Source organism: Nicotiana sylvestris, chromosome 10 (assembly GCF_000393655.2).
Source record: "Nicotiana sylvestris chromosome 10, ASM39365v2, whole genome shotgun sequence".
NCBI classification, from domain to species: domain Eukaryota; kingdom Viridiplantae; phylum Streptophyta; class Magnoliopsida; order Solanales; family Solanaceae; genus Nicotiana; species Nicotiana sylvestris.
Window position 1 is genome coordinate 97,566,310 of NC_091066.1, and position 15,336 is coordinate 97,581,645.

A 15,336-nucleotide genomic window follows, 5' to 3' on the forward strand; every position below is an offset into this window, starting at 1 on the left:
GGCTGACTAATGCAAGATGTGCACAAGCCCCCATTGGTGGTATCTACAATGTGCACTTGCTATTTCTGCCCTGATTCCTCCACCTTTTTGGTGAGTATGCTCATTTGTGTCAAAAGGGTCGCCACATTTTCAGCCATGGAATTTGATGGGTCAAAAGGCACTGAGTGTACCACTGGAGTGATAGGTGCATTCCTTATCGTCCACCCCGAATTTTGAGCCATTTTGTCAAGCAGACTCTGACTGTCTCTCCAAGTTTTGCTCAAAAACGCCCCATCAGCTGAGGCATCTACAATGTTCTTCATGCTATCTGACAGTCCCATGTAAAACCGTTGTCCCAACATCTGATCTGGAATACCATGGTGTGGACATATAACCAACATTCCTTTAAACCGGCTCCATGTCTCATGCAGTGTCTCCATTGGTTTCTGTTTAAAGCTCACGATCTCATCAATTTGTTGAGCTGTTTTGTTGGGCGGGTGGAACTTGATGTTAAATTGCTTGACTAGCTCATCCCAAGTTTCTATAGAGTTTATGGGGAGTGAGTTTAGCCAGACCTGAGCAGCTCCTGTCACCGAGAATGGAAATAATAACAGTCTGATTGCTTCCGGAGTTACGTTGGGTTGCCTTTGAGTTTTGCAAATCGATAGGAAGTTCTTCAAGTGCTGCTGAGGATCTTCGGCTAGTGTCCCAGAAAATAATCCCTTGTTTTGCAGCAAGTGCAACATGTTGTTCGTGATCTGGAATGATTCATCTTGTATCGCGGGCACAACAATGGCAGTGGCCAGATTGTCAGCTGTGGGTTATGCCCAGTCATATAGTGCAGCCTTAGGCACAGGAAGTGCCCTATCTCTAACGTTTCCGTTGACGTTGTCTACGTCACCCATGTCAATTTCGAGGTTGTGTGTTTGATGAGGTTGTTGAAGTCTTTTGTTGGTACGATTCAATATCCGGAATGTTTTCTCTGGGTCTGAGAGTCCTTTAAGTACTTCTCCAGTCCTCGTAGAGTTTCTAGGCATACACCTGTGCAACCACGTCAACAACTGTCAAAAATTTTCAATCAAATCTTGGTGTAGAGAAGACTGATTATACTAAGAATTTGTTGTATTTCTATCAATGGTAATTGATAATTCCGTTAATTCCCCGGCAACGACGCCAAAATTTGATCACGCCCAACTATGCCTTATAAAAAGGACAATGCGGACGTTGCAAATATAACCTGAGTATTCCGCCCAGGTTCGAATCCACAGAGAATTAACCTATCAATCACAATCTTTAGAACTACTAAACTCTTGAGAACCAACTTCCCCAGACGTTTGAATCACCGTTGATGGTTTCTTTACTAACTAAGATTGCAAGTAAATAACAAGCTGTAAACTAAAATGCTAAGGTTGTAAACAATAATGAGAAAATGCTAAGGTAATGACTTCCCCTATTGATGGAATCCTTTCTGTTTATGCTTGATACAAATTGACCAACACACCTCTATCAATCATGAACACTTTTCTTATCGTAAATCTCTCCCGAGTAATCACAGTAATATACTATTGCACTCTCCCGAGATACACTAGCTAGCTTAATTAATACATTTCACTTAAGATTGCACTCAAGGCTTCGTTATCCCTAATTCCGCCTTTAAACCCGCAGTTATAGATCCCTCTTATACTTTGGGAGTAGTGTTGTTCAACAATAACCTAAATATGCACTCTCTCTCAAGTTATGCATACTAAATAGGCACAGCTAATTGAGGATCCTGTCAATTAACTACAACAAGAACATAGTTGAACAAATAAAGATTGAAACTAGCAATTTGTATTCACATAAACAATAAGTTCATCCCCCAATAGGTTCCATCAAAACTTTAGACAAAGGATTTAGCTACTCATAACTATGGGTAAATAAACTAAGATAAGATTCATCATAAACTAGCAATAAAAATCAAAGAAAAGAAGAAAGATGTTTTGGGTGATCTCTCACAATTGTTTTTCTTGCCAAGATACTCTAAAATTCAATACATGCCTCTCTTGGGCGGAGTCTAGTGTTTAAAATAGGGTTTTGGGCTAAAAATCCCGTGTTTTGCACTTTAGTCCCTGAACTTCCTCGCGCCTGCCACGGTTCTGCCGCAGTCGCGGTGGAACCGCGGCCAAACAGCTCCTCTAAATCTCCTTCTGTCCGCGAGCAGTCTTCACCGCGGTTTCGCCGCGGTCGTGGTGGAACCGCGGCAGAATCATTTCTCTGATTCTTCAGCCTGTTTTTGCGTGGTTCACTTGGGATATTTCACGGATGGCCTCTCTTTCTTCAATTTTTGACTCCAAAAGTACTCCCTAGCCTTCCCTAGTCATATATAACCTGCAAGTCATGAAAAGCACTAATATGAGCATTTTGTTATCACTTTTATTATCAAAACTATGCAAGAAGGCAGTTATTTAGGGCCTGAATATAGTTAAATTCACCTATTATCAGAAGGCCACGATCCGAGATCAAACACACATTCATCAAGGATGAGGTATCCAAACTTCTAAAAATAGGATATATCCGGGAAGTTAAATACCCGAATTGGTTAGCTAACGTAGTGGTAGTACCTAAGAAAGGAAATAAACTAAGGATATCTGTGGATTATAAAGATCTAAACAAAGCATTCCCAAGGGATGCTTTCTCTTTGCCTAACATCGATCGAATGATCGATGCGACTACCAGGCACGAGATACTCTAGGTACAACCAAATTTGGATGGACCTGGACGATCAAGAAAAGACTTCTTTCATAACAAAATCCGGCACCTACTGCTATAACGAATGCCATTCGGATTAAAGAACGCTGGTGCCACCTACCAGAGCCTAGTAAACCGAGTGTTCAAAGAAAATAGGGGGAAATCAATAGAAGTTTATATTGACGATATATTGGTTAAGTCCCTGCGAGTAGAGGACCATTCGAAACATTTGGAGGAAACCTTCGACATACCAAGGAAGTACAACATGAAGCTAAACCCGGAGAAGTGTGCATTTGGGGTCGATTCATGGTATCTAATCGAGGGATAGAGATCAACCCCGACATAAAAAGGCCATAGAGGACATCATCATAGTTGACAATGTTAAGTCGGTTCAAATACTGAGCAGGCGTATAGCCGCATTGGGCCAGTCAACTCGAGATCGTCGGACAAGAGCCATCGGCTCTTATCACTATTGAAAAAGAAGAACAATTTTTCTTTGACTCCGAAATGCCAGCAAGCATTGGAAGAACTCAAGCGATACCTGTTGAGCCCTCCCTTATTGTACACACCAAAGGTAGACGAACAACTATACCTCAACTTGGCAATTTTCGAGGTGGCGGTAAGTGGTGTCTTAGTCCGGGAGGAAGAAGATACACAATTTCCTATTTATTATGTTAGTAAAACCCTAAGAGATGCTGAAACAAGGTATCGTCACCTAGAAAAGTTAGCGCTCGCCTTGCTATGCACTTCCAAGAAATTAAAATCGTTCTTTCAGTGCCACCCCATATGTATCGTAACCTTTTACTCGCTGAGGAATGTCATGCATAAGCCTGAGCTCTCGAGCCAGCTGGCCAAATAGGTCCTGGAGATTAGCAGGTATGATCTCGAGTACCGACCCTGAACTGCCATAAAATCTCAGGCTTTGGATGACTTCGTGGCCGACTTTACACGGGCCTTGGTCCATGAAGTTGAAATGGAATTACTGCTCCCTTCGAGGGCTAATTTGGGAATCTGGATCCTTTTCACGGATGGTGCCTCCAATGGGAAGGGGTCCGGGCTCGGTATCGTGTTAAAAGCACATGTAGAAAGCGTAATTAGACAATCTACTAGAACTATAAAATTGACTAACAATGAAGCTGAGTATAATCTATGATTACAGGTCTAGAACTAGATAAAAGCCTCAAGCCGAAGTGATCGAAGCCAAATACGACTCCCTCCTAGTTGTAGATCAAGTCAACGAAATGTTCGAAATAAAAGAGGAACGGATGTGGAGGTACTTGGAAAAATTTCAAGTAACCCTACACCAATTCAAGGAATGGACTCTACAGCATGTATCCCAAGGCCAAAACAGTGAGGCTGATGCACTGGCCAACTTGGGGTCGTCTGTTAACTCCAACAAATTCAGCTCGGGGGTTGTGGTGCAACTCTTCAACTCAATGGTAGAAGAAGGTCACACTGAAGTAAACTCGATAAGTTTGACTTGGGATTGGAGAAACAAATACATAGACTACCTGAAAATAGGAAAATTGGCATCGGATCCCAAAGAATCGAGAGCCCTGCGCACCAAAGCTGCCAAATTTAGCTTAGTCGAAGGGGAATTATTTAGAAGATCCTTCTTCGGGCCACTGGCTAGATTCTTAGGTTCATCAGAGACCAAATACGCCATGAGAGAAGTCCACGAGGGTACTTGCGGGAACCATTCGGGGATAGAATCCTTAGTTCGGAAGATAATCAGAGTCGGCTACTACTGGAATAAAATGGAGAAGGATGCGAAAGACTTTGTGCAAAAATGCAACGAGTGCCAAAAACATGCCCGATGATTCATCAACCGATAGTGATGCTCCACCCGGTCCTATCACCATGTCCATTTATGAAATGGGAAATGGACATCGTCGGTCCCCTGCCATGGGCACCCGGTAAATTCCAATACATACTATTCATGACTAATTATTTTTCCAAATGGGTCGAGGCTCAGGCGTTCGAGAAGGTCCAAGAGAAAGAAGCCATCGACTTTATCTTGGATCATACAATATGTCGAATTGGGATACCGGTCGAGATCGTTTGCGACAACGGAATACAATTCGTCGGTAGCAAGGTAAGTAAGTTTTTTGAAGACCACAAAATCAAGAAGATATTATCAACGCCTTACCACCCTAGTGGGAATGGGAAAGTAGAATCAACTAATAAAACTATACTCCAAAACCTGAAAAAGAGATTGACCGATTCGAAAGGAAAGTGGAAGGAAATCTTGCCCAAAGTCCTGTTGGCACACCGTACGACTTTGAAGTCTAGTATCGGGGCGACCAGGTTCTCTCTAATCTATGAATCGAAAGCCTTAATACTAGTCTAAGTAGGGGAACGGAGCCTCAAGTTCCATTATGGTACCGAAGAGTTAAATGGCGAGGCCATGACCATGAGCCTGGAATTATTGGATGAAAGGGCGGAAGCCGCCCTGGTCCGGATAGCTGCCTAGAAGTAAAGAGTAGGGAGGTACTACAACTAAAGAGCCAACCTTTGACATTTTCAATTCGGGGACTTTGGATTGATAAAGGTAACACTACACACCAGGAACCCAAACGAAGGGAAACTGGGCTCGAATTGGGAAGGACCGTATTGAGTCATCGAAATTACTAGCAAAGGCTCGTATAAACTCGAATCGGGAAACGATGTACATCTACCGAACAACTGGAATGTGGCACACTTAAAGCGGTACTACTGCTAAGGTATGAACTTAATTCCTTTTCTTAATTTAGTTACATCACAGACTAACGTATGCAGGTACTTGGCCAGGGGCGAATGTGACTATTAGGTGTAAAAGCACATGTTTTCTTTTTCCCTTTAACTGATTTTGTCCTGAAGCAGGTTTTCGGTAATAAGCCACTAGTAAAACGTGCTACCTTAAACTGGAATTGATGATCGTTTGCACCAAATCAATGGTATCAGAGCCCTCATAAGTTTGGCCTCGAATACTAGGGGCCATTACCCCTAGGTTAAGATCCTTACCAAGGGAAATTTTTATATGTCAAAAGTCAAGGCTTGGTGATTAGGATTCATTGTAATGGTCAAACGGTCATATGAATCGTGCCCATGTAGCCCACTCTAGCCATTGCACAAGGCTTATGCGCGTCCGATTATGTAACCTACATATAAAACAATGAAAGAAATATTTGCTTCCCTTATGCTTTACTACTACATTCTTTGATGCTTCATAACGGATACTACTTCCTAAAGCCCACAGGCTACCCCTACTCGTTGACTGTCATCCGATAAAAAATTTGGACGACCTGGGCTATCGAATCCCGGAGGAACCAAGCCTATTATGCAGTTCCCGAAAGCAAAATGTTACAGCCACCCTAAAAAAGGCTCAGAGATGTCCGAAGTCTTTACTTAGAAAGTAAGGCCCTTACGTAATCAAAACCTATTAAAAGGCTACTCTCGACAAAAATATCGTCGTATATGACTAAAACACTTAAGCATCTTAAAGGCCTTTAATTTTATCGAAGTCGTGAAGACACGAGTAATCCGAAGTAATAAAAATCGGGCCCTATTCGGGCCTACGAAGAACGGATACTCTAGATTATGTTTGATTCTATGCTAAGGTATTAAGAAAGATACATAAATAAAAAATTGCACTGAGATGCTGAAAAGTAAAAACATGGTATTGCCATAGGGAAAATCTTATATATTTCAAAAATATTTAAAAGACATGATAAAACAGCCTCAAAACAAGCAAGAAAGAAAATATACAAGGAAAAACCAAAAAATAATCAAGGAATATATGCTTAATCTTCATCGAGGCTCGACTCAGCACCGGAAACATCGGAGCCTTCGGGGCCTTCGGGCTCATAAAGTTCCTTTGCCTCGGCCTCGAGCGTCTTGGATTCTTCGATCTCGGCCAAGAGGTCAAAACCTCGGGAATGAATCCCCTCGAGGGTCTCCCTCTAGGATAACCTCTTTACATACTCGGTCTTCATCTTTAAGCAGGCCTCGACTATTTCGACATCAACCTTATATTGGGCCAGCATTTCCTTGACTTTGGAGGAACCGATCAAAGTTGCCTTTGATTTGGACTTCAACACGGTGTATTCCTGGCTGAGGGAATCCCGTTCCAGGACGACTGAGTTAAGTTGTGCTCGGAGTACATCATTTATCCGAGACCACTTGTCAGCCTTGTCCTTTGCCACCTGGAGCTGGTCCTTGACTGATGCTAGCTCCTCTTTTGTAGCCTTTTTTTTTGAACCCAGCAAGTCCATCCTACCCCTCAACGCCTCGACTGTGGCCTTGACCTCATCCATCTTGGCCCGAAGATGGTCAATCAAGTCTTTCTTCTCTTGGACCTGCGAAGTTGCGTTGTTAGTCATCACGCGTAGCTCCTTGTTTTTAGTCTAAAAGATCCTTACCTTCTCGACTAGAGCGGCATTCTCTCGTTTCATATATGAGGCCTCCTTCTGCGCCTTTTCCAGCTTGTCCCGGAGAGTTGTGAGATCCTTAAGAGCCTCATCTTGTTTTTCATTGAGAGCCCTGTGCATGTACTTCTTCCGGACCTACTATTTGAGCTCGAACTCGAGCTGGCTGATTTCCAAGCGAGACCAGAAAAAGCTTTCATGATGAAGGACCGAAGATTGAAAAATAATGAGTTCATTAGAACATGCTAAAGCTAAGCAAAATCTGCAAAGGATACCAATGGTAGATGTCTTACCCATTTCAGTGCAAGTTGCGCCACGTTGAAGAGGCTTGATGTGCCTACTTCATTCATCTTCTCCTAGTCCTCCTTGGTCACCAAGAATCGAAGGTAGATGGCTACACCCACTAGAGTGGAAAGAGTCCGAGCATCCGTTGGGATAGTAACAACGACCATTCTCTTATGGTCGGGATCCACACTCGGGGTAGGGAACTTCCACACTATCTTCGGGCTCGAGCTCGGCTCAACCGTTCCCGATGGCACATCCTTTTTTGGGACCTCTAGGTGACTAATCCCGGAGTAGTCCTCCAACGCGCTCATGTCCATGCCATTGAAGAACATGTTAAGGGAATCATCTAGGCCTGAACCGTCTCATTTGATCTCTCTTTATCGGCTTGAGCCTCTTTGAACATGGACTCTGTGTGGGATGGTGTCTCTGCGATGATGATGACACCAGTTACCTATTCGGAGTAGGAGCACCTTCTCGGGAGGCTGTGGCCTCTGACTCTCCTTCTAGTTCCCGAGTTAGAAGGGGATCAACCTCTTTTCCACCTTTTTTAGTTTCCACCTGCTCCCCCTTGTTGATGGTCGACTCGTGTGCAATGAACTCTAGGTTGTCATCCTCAGAGTAATCCCTAAGGTAGAAGAGGAAATCAGGGTTTGGTACCCTGGCTTCCATACACTTTGTTGCTTTTCCAGACCCGGACAACCACTCTCTTCTTCTTCACCTCGGCATCTAGGGAGCCTGGGTATTTCCTCTTCTCTTTCTTTTTCTCCTCCTTTCCGGCAGCCCTGGGTTGTCCCGAAATTGAGGGTTCGGCAAGCGAAGATGGGTCCTTGTCATCATCCAATGGCCTACACTCGATGGTCTTGGGCAAATTGGTGAGAAGGAAGAAGACTTAGCAAAAATACAAGTAAGTGTATGAGTATAATTATTTGGGAGAAACTATCACCATGGGAACGGGCCTACCACTTTCCGTTCGAGAGCTTGTGTAATTTGTGCTTGAAGTAAGACATTTGTTTGCAGATCCCCTCGATCTACTCCTTGAAGCTACATTAGGGCCCTGACAACCACTGCACAACGGTAAACACAAGTAATTATGTGATTAATAAAAGAGAGTGCCAAGTACTCAAGAAGGAAAAAACTTATGGGATGTGTTCCACTTTTCAGGTAACAGTAGAAATTGGGGGGGGGGATGAGGTCTTCGGTTTTCACTCGAACGAACCTCCCCTGCCAACCTCGATCTCAATCTTCATCGACGCTCAAGAATAGTGCTTTACTTGCTCGACGAACGAGCTTGATCAATCCCCCTCAGAAGTTTCAAGAACTATAGAGATAAAGCAAATGGTCGAGGGTGAACCGAGGTGTTTCGATGTTATTTAAGAAGTGGCGGAGGAGGATTACGATCCTTCAAAAGGATGGGTGAATCTGCCCAAGGCAGACCTCATACCTTTTGTACAAGTCGAGGATTATAGGGTCCACAGGGGCGAGTGTGAAGGGTAAGTATAAACACTTAGGTACTCCTCCACATGAGTGGTGATATATTCACTAGGCTTGAGGATGACCACCTCCCCTCCCTCTCAGTTACAGTCTACCCGAACTATGGGGAGTGTGTCCTCAGTAACGAGGCATATGTACCTCCATGCTCCCTCGCCCCGGTCCTGTTGACTGGAGGCCTTCTCGACATTGAAGTTATTCTCAATGGAGCAAACCGTGGGGACAAAACTCTTCAAAGAAAGCTCCTAGGCCACCTCGGGAATGGCTATCTCGGCATCCATGCCAGGTTGGAAGATGAAAGGGCGGTTTGCTGAGGCACGAATATGGAAGTTTTTGCCATTGGGTTCTAGAAAATATGAAGGCTTGAAGAAAAATATGAAGGTTTGAAGATGAGGGATGAAGATTTGAAGATGGGGATAAAGGTATGAAGCTATGGTTTGATGACTTAAATGGGAAGTATGAGGATTTGAATATGAAGATATGAAGATCTAAGGAGCAATGTATGAAGATTTGAAGAGGGTAAAGCTAAGTGAAGAATTCAAGGGTAAATCAAAGAGCTCAAGAATCAGAAAGTGAAAAACTAAAAAGGGCTCGGAGTTTTTATAGAGGAAGGATAATCAATGCGCGATGTTTCATATTCGAGGAAAGTCAACCAGCGACTGATACGTGTTCGAAGTTAAAACGACGTGTGTTTACCGTGAAAATGCTAATAACAATTAAATTTGTTGATGGGAATCTAAAAATACGTGATCTATTTTTATTCTAGTTGTTAAAGTGGTTGATTCTAGATGTATGGAGATAAAAGATAAAATGTGAGCTAAAATAGAGTTATAATCAAACCAAGGGGTTAGCTGTTCTGTCCTCGGACTGACCGATGAGGGGCCTCGAGGTCGATGCTTGGGCTCGAGCTTTAGCTATCGGGGATAATCGGGAATGGGCTAATAGTTAGGATATATTAAAGGAGGCTCTCTATGGCGAATAACAAGCAATAAATGAAGAACAAGTATGAAAGTAATAAGCAATAGCAATAGTGTCGGGAGAATATGTTAGAGAGAAAAGAAAGAGTTCTTGTATATTTCGTGTAGAATAGTTGGAGCAACATGGTTTACAAAGTGCCAAAGATTCCCCTTATATAGGAGGGGAAATCCCAATATAGTACAAGATACATTAATGATAAAGAAAGCGGGATAGGACAACTGACTAGCTTCAAGATGCAGGCACAGACTAACTTTTAAACTAGCCTGATAGACACAACCGGCCCCAGCTTAATTTTTCAGAAACTCCCCATGCCCGTTGGGGTCTCGGCCAACTCTATCCCCAGGTAGGGTGTTGATATATCTTGGGGAGGGGGGGGATTCGGTCTGTGGTCTCGAACCTCCGAGGTAACCTCCCGGAGTGCCTTATTAATGAGAAATTGGTTCCCCCAATTTCACCATATACAGATAGTCCATGCGTTTCTTAGAGAGAAGCGACAAGAAATGATTTTGACATCCCACTCTGCGGGCTTCCCGTAATGACATCCTGCTGATGACGCAAGCTTCCATGATTATCAAAGCATTTCGTTGTCTTGCGTTTCCACGACCATTCAACGCATTGCGGTTTCTCATTCTTCAGAGCCATAATGTCACCGTCGATTCAGCTCCCATGAATGCATTGAATGCGCCTGTCGTTATGTTTTTTGAGGGCGATAATAGCGTCGTCGGTTATGTTACCCCTCTTTCTATAAATGGGGGTCTCCTGGGATCAACTTTTTACCAAAGTATCTTTCCATTCCTATCCATTCCTCCTTTCTTGCTATCTTTACTCTTTGTCGTTCACCATGTTTGGGGCCCATGGCCTCAAGATTTTTATGGCAATATCGGGCATGCAATGGCCTATCTTTCGGACCTTCTCTGGTCGAGCGAGATTATGCTGTTTTCATGTTGTTGTCATCTCCGTCAGCTCGGGATGATGAAGCAGAGGACCGATTTCCTCTGGCCCAAGGAAACATTTGGATTATACACCGCTGCTCAAGAGGGGGCTCGGATTATACACCACTGCTCACCCTCCTCCCTTGGCTTGGCGCATTACACCCCTTTTGGATTCCTTGGGGTATGGTGGCACTGTCTAGTAACTACCGCCTCCCATGCCGGGGCAACATCTCAAGAAGTGGCTTTACAGCAATAGCCTAGCGAAATCCATACTAGCCAGATTTTTCACCCAACCACTTCTTCATTCCCACCTGCCCTTTTCCGCGTCACTTTGCTCTTCTCCATCGATTTCCCCTTCGTCGTCTCTCCTAATGAAGATGCCATTCTGGGGAATCGAGATAAGACTTTCGAGGGGATTGTGCTTGGAATATATTGTCTTTGAGGACGCGCGATTGAGGAGATGATATCGAAATTGCTGCTATTGAGGACGCACTTTTGAGAATAGGCTAGGTTCTTAGGCTTTTATTGTATGTACACTCTTCTACTTCTTTGTTCTCATGTAAGGACCCCTCGTGCGCTTTTGTAATCATATGTAAGGACCCCTTGTGGGATTTTGTAATGGAATATTTCATGAATACAAAGATTTTTTCCCGATTTGTCTTCGATGCTTGCTTCATTATTTTATGTTTGTGCTAATACCAAACCAGGGTGAGAGTATACCTTTCGGCATTTGGTTGATGACAACGGCTTCGTGCGGAATCCCTTGCAATCCCTCGAATCGAACCTTAATAAGGTTCATAAATTCAGGTCGCCGGGACCTTGACTTCGGGTAAATTGAGAATAATGTTTCAGGCCTTGGACTCATGACTTACTAGTTAAACTTCGTGGTAACCTTTGAGAAGAAATTTGTTTGGGGGCCTGTAGGCGGGGGTTGCCTTTGATCTTTTGAGGGCAGTCCTCGAGCGGAGATTCGTTCAAATTTTGACCATCTGGAAACACGCTATAGGCTTAGTGTGAACGACCTTATGGTGCTGTACATAGATTTTGAAAGAGTTTTGTCCGATCTTGGATGGTACCCGGGGCCAAGACCATACAGATGGAGTTCAAATGCTTATTTCCTTGGAGCCTGATTCCCTTTTGAAAAAATTCCCCGAAGTCGAGTATTTCCTTTGGCAAAGGCGTCATCGGCTCTCTAGAGCCTAGCCTCGTCTTGATGGAGGTCCTCGAGGTCGGGTACCACCTCGGGACAGGTGATAGTGATATTGGCTTCTTGGAGCCTAACCTCGTTCTAATGGAGGTCCTCAAGGTCGGGTATCGCTTTGGGACTGGAGAGGGTGTTCTCGTTTAGTGTTCCTAACCAGTTTTGAGGTAGGCGAATCGTCGCCGTTTTTTCCATGCATAAATATGGTTGTTTTTGCCTTTTCAGGGATTACCCCATTTTAAGCAGCTGTCTTTCTCTTTCTACGCCAGCCCTTCTGCACTCCAGCACTAACGTGTCTGCACATATCCTCATTTTTTTAGTTCTCTAATTTTGTGACCGCCACGGTGGCTATGTCAAGGTCTGTTCGATAGGGAGAGGAGAGCTCCGCCTCTGGTCCTCGAGACCATCGATGTCTGTTAACTTTGCGGTGCCGATTGACTACGCCCTTCATTGTTGTTATCAAGGAAAATGGAGATCGGGTATGGATGAGTCACTTCATTCGGGTGCGGACCGCTGGCATTATACTCGAGCAGCACATGCCATTTACTGAGGAATGAAGCTATACTCGTAAGTAGTGCATCTCGTGCTTTATTAGTTCCGTCTATGGCGAAAGCCAATTTTGTAATCATGCCTTCTTCTCTTCCGCTGCAGTGGTTTTATGGGCGTTGGGTCACGTTCATGATCTGCCAGACTGGGTCCGAGAATTGGTGACCCATTCGACCTGTGAGGAATGCGAGTGGTGAGCTTTGTCCGGGACAGGTGGGAAGCAAAATATCATGGTGAGTGTTGTGCTATTCCTTCCTTGCTATCACCTTCCTTTTCCATTGACGGCATTTTGGAAGATACTAGAGACTCCGGATCGTATACGCTAAGTGACCGTGCTTCGGCCGAAGCAGTTTCTTTCAGGGCCGAAAGGACTGGATTGGCAAGTGCACGTTTGGCCTTCGAGGAAGCCCATCGGCTTCACTTTGCGGTGAGTTTTGGAATAGGTTTTCAAGCTTTGCGCCCCCTTTCCTTAGTTTTATTTTGCAGGCATCCGACAAGCTCGAGTCCGGGCTGCTTCGTTGTGAAGCCAAGCTTATGGAAAACCCTGGGTGAGGAGAGGCCCCTGAGGCTCTTTTGTGATGAAAAAGTGGTAGAGTTGGTGCATTTTGCAGTGTGAGGCGATCCGAAACTTAAACTGCGAAAACCACAAGAAGGAGCGGGTAGCTTTCCCGGATGAATGTGCATTCCGTCTTATGACTCCTGGGGCTGACACTTAGTGTATTTCAGTTGTATAAAAAGACAAAGGCCATGGAATGCCTTGTAGGTGAAGTTACCGGGCCAGGTGCGAGCGTGATGAGTTGAAAGCTCGGGCAGAGGCTCAGACTTTAGGGCGGATGAATGCTCTGGCCAAAGTTTCTGCTTTTGAAGCTCAACTTCGCCTAGCTCGCGACAGTGCTTTGGCTCAGATAGAAATGTTTGAAGAGCTCGAGTCCGAGCTTTCAAAAGTCGGGGCTGAGGTCGTTGATACCCGGGCAGAAGCTGCGATGAGCCAAACTGAGGCTGACCAGGAGATGGCGATCTATTCAAAGGATGTTGCGATGCTCAAGCCGAGTTAAAAAGGATCCTCGGTCACGAAGGGAGGATTAAAGAATATGCTCATTGCAAGTCTTAAAGAAAGACTTTCGAGAAGACCCTTGATAGGGGTTTCGCCATCTTGGAGGAGCTGGCACTAGCAAAGGCGGGTGAGCGTGATGATCGATCACTCTTGTCCGACGCCGAGGAGAGTAAAAATGAGGATGATAGGCCGTAGCCCTCAGGGGCGGGGCGTAGGCTTTGCCATTTTGTATGTAATATCTTTGGAGCGTATTTGTAGATGGAGAATGCACTTTTTCACGTATGTAAATAAAAGAAAACTTGAGGCTTTATTTCTTTTGTACCCCCTTATGCTTTGCTTCTGACCAGGTGGACTGGTTTCAAAGTTGGTGAGAATCCTTAGATTCGTGATATGGCTCTAGGTCTCATTAGGCAGGCCTGGGGGCTCTTTCGTGCTCGGTTGGTGCAACCTTTTTAGTGTAAGTTGGAGTTAGAGCTCTTATGCTTTTGCTCTTACCTGTTTTGGGTTTAGTCTCCAAGTCGGGCTTCGACTCGAGCTCATTCGACCCTCAAGCTTTTGTGTCTGCCTTGGCGGGCGACAATGGATCTTTCGCCTTTCCCTTGAGCATTTGTATTTTAACTATTTTGGGTTCAGTCTCCGAGTCGGGTTTCGACTCGAGCACAATTGACCCTCAAGTTCTGTATTTGCATGGGCTGGCGACAATGGCTCTTATGCCTTGGGTCAAAGCGACCTTTATATGCACGACCCTGAGGCTCGTTAAGCTGGCAACAACGACTCTTACACTTTGCCCTTAGGCGTGTATAATTAACTATTTTGGGTCCGGTCTCTGACTCTGGTTGTGACTCGAGCTCATTTTGACCCTCAAGATTTCAAATTTTAAGCTAGCGACAGTGGCTCTCACACTTTTGATCGTTGCGACCTTTTAGTGTGTGGACCTGAGGCTCGTTAGGCTGGCGATAATGGCTCTTATGCTTTTCCCTTAGGCATATGTAGGCTTTGTTTTCCTCTCGTTAAGGACTATTTGAAATGATTTTGCCTGACCCATCGTCGGTTCAGGAGGAACCTCAATTTCAAGTTGTTTGCGGTAATGTTCGAGCACCTCAGAAGGTTTAGCTCGTAGGCTGAGTAGCTCGAAGCCTTGTGATTTGGAGCTGACATGGTCAAAGCTGTTTTTCCTGTCGAGGGTAGCCTGTTTAACCGGTTCTTTTCGAAGTAGATTCGAAGTAATGGCCTATGATTTTGTAGCGACGGTCGGGCATCCCCGAGTCGCGTTAATTCGGTTGGTACAGCTGTATAACCGTAGTCATTTGTGTTTGGCCAGAGCCATTTTTGGTCCCGAGTGTAGTAGTTTGGGTGTCTATATCGAGGGTATGCCTTTTTAGGGGTCTTACAAATTCGATATATAGCCAAACTTCGGGATCACGTTTATGCCTGTAGTAAGGTCTTACAAGTTTTTCATGCCGTCGAGGTCTTACAAGTTTTTCATGCCATTGATGTCTTACAGATTTTTCATACCATTGAGGTCTTACAGTTTTTTCATGCCGTTGAGGTCTTACCGTTTTTTCATGCCGATGAGATCTTATGGTTTTTTATGCCGTTAAGGTCTTATAGATTTTTCATACCTTTAAGGTCTTACAGTTTTTCATGCCGTTGAGGTCTTATAGATTTTTCATGCTGTTGAGGTCTTACAGTTTTTTCCATGCCGTTGAGGTCTTACAGTTTTTTCATGCCGTTGAGGTC

At 44.4% G+C, this 15,336-nt stretch overlaps 1 protein-coding gene across 1 annotated transcript; it reads right to left on the reverse strand.

The window, feature by feature from the left end:
- Positions 1-800: 800 nt before the first annotated feature.
- Positions 801-7,235, reverse strand: LOC138879717 (protein WEAK CHLOROPLAST MOVEMENT UNDER BLUE LIGHT-like 1). Its single transcript, XM_070159353.1, has 3 exons — positions 7,107-7,235; positions 6,670-7,043; positions 801-1,020 (listed from the first exon to the last, which is right to left on the reverse strand). Exons 1-3 carry the CDS (start codon positions 7,233-7,235, stop codon positions 801-803), a joined length of 723 nt encoding a protein of 240 aa, XP_070015454.1.
- Positions 7,236-15,336: the final 8,101 nt, after the last annotated feature.

What these genes read in the sequence shown, in the direction of transcription:
- LOC138879717 (XM_070159353.1), bottom strand. Translation starts at nt 7,235, where the DNA reads ATGCACAGGGCTCTCAATGAAAAACAAGATGAGGCTCTTAAGGATCTC. An exon ending in ATGCCGCTCTAGTCGAGAAG is followed by an intron (nt 7,044 to 7,106) that starts GTAAGGATCTTT and finishes GCAACTTCGCAG; the next exon opens with GTCCAAGAGAAGAAAGACTT. An exon ending in TGCTTAAAGATGAAGACCGA is followed by an intron (nt 1,021 to 6,669) that starts GTATGTAAAGAG and finishes GTGGTTGCACAG; the next exon opens with GTGTATGCCTAGAAACTCTA.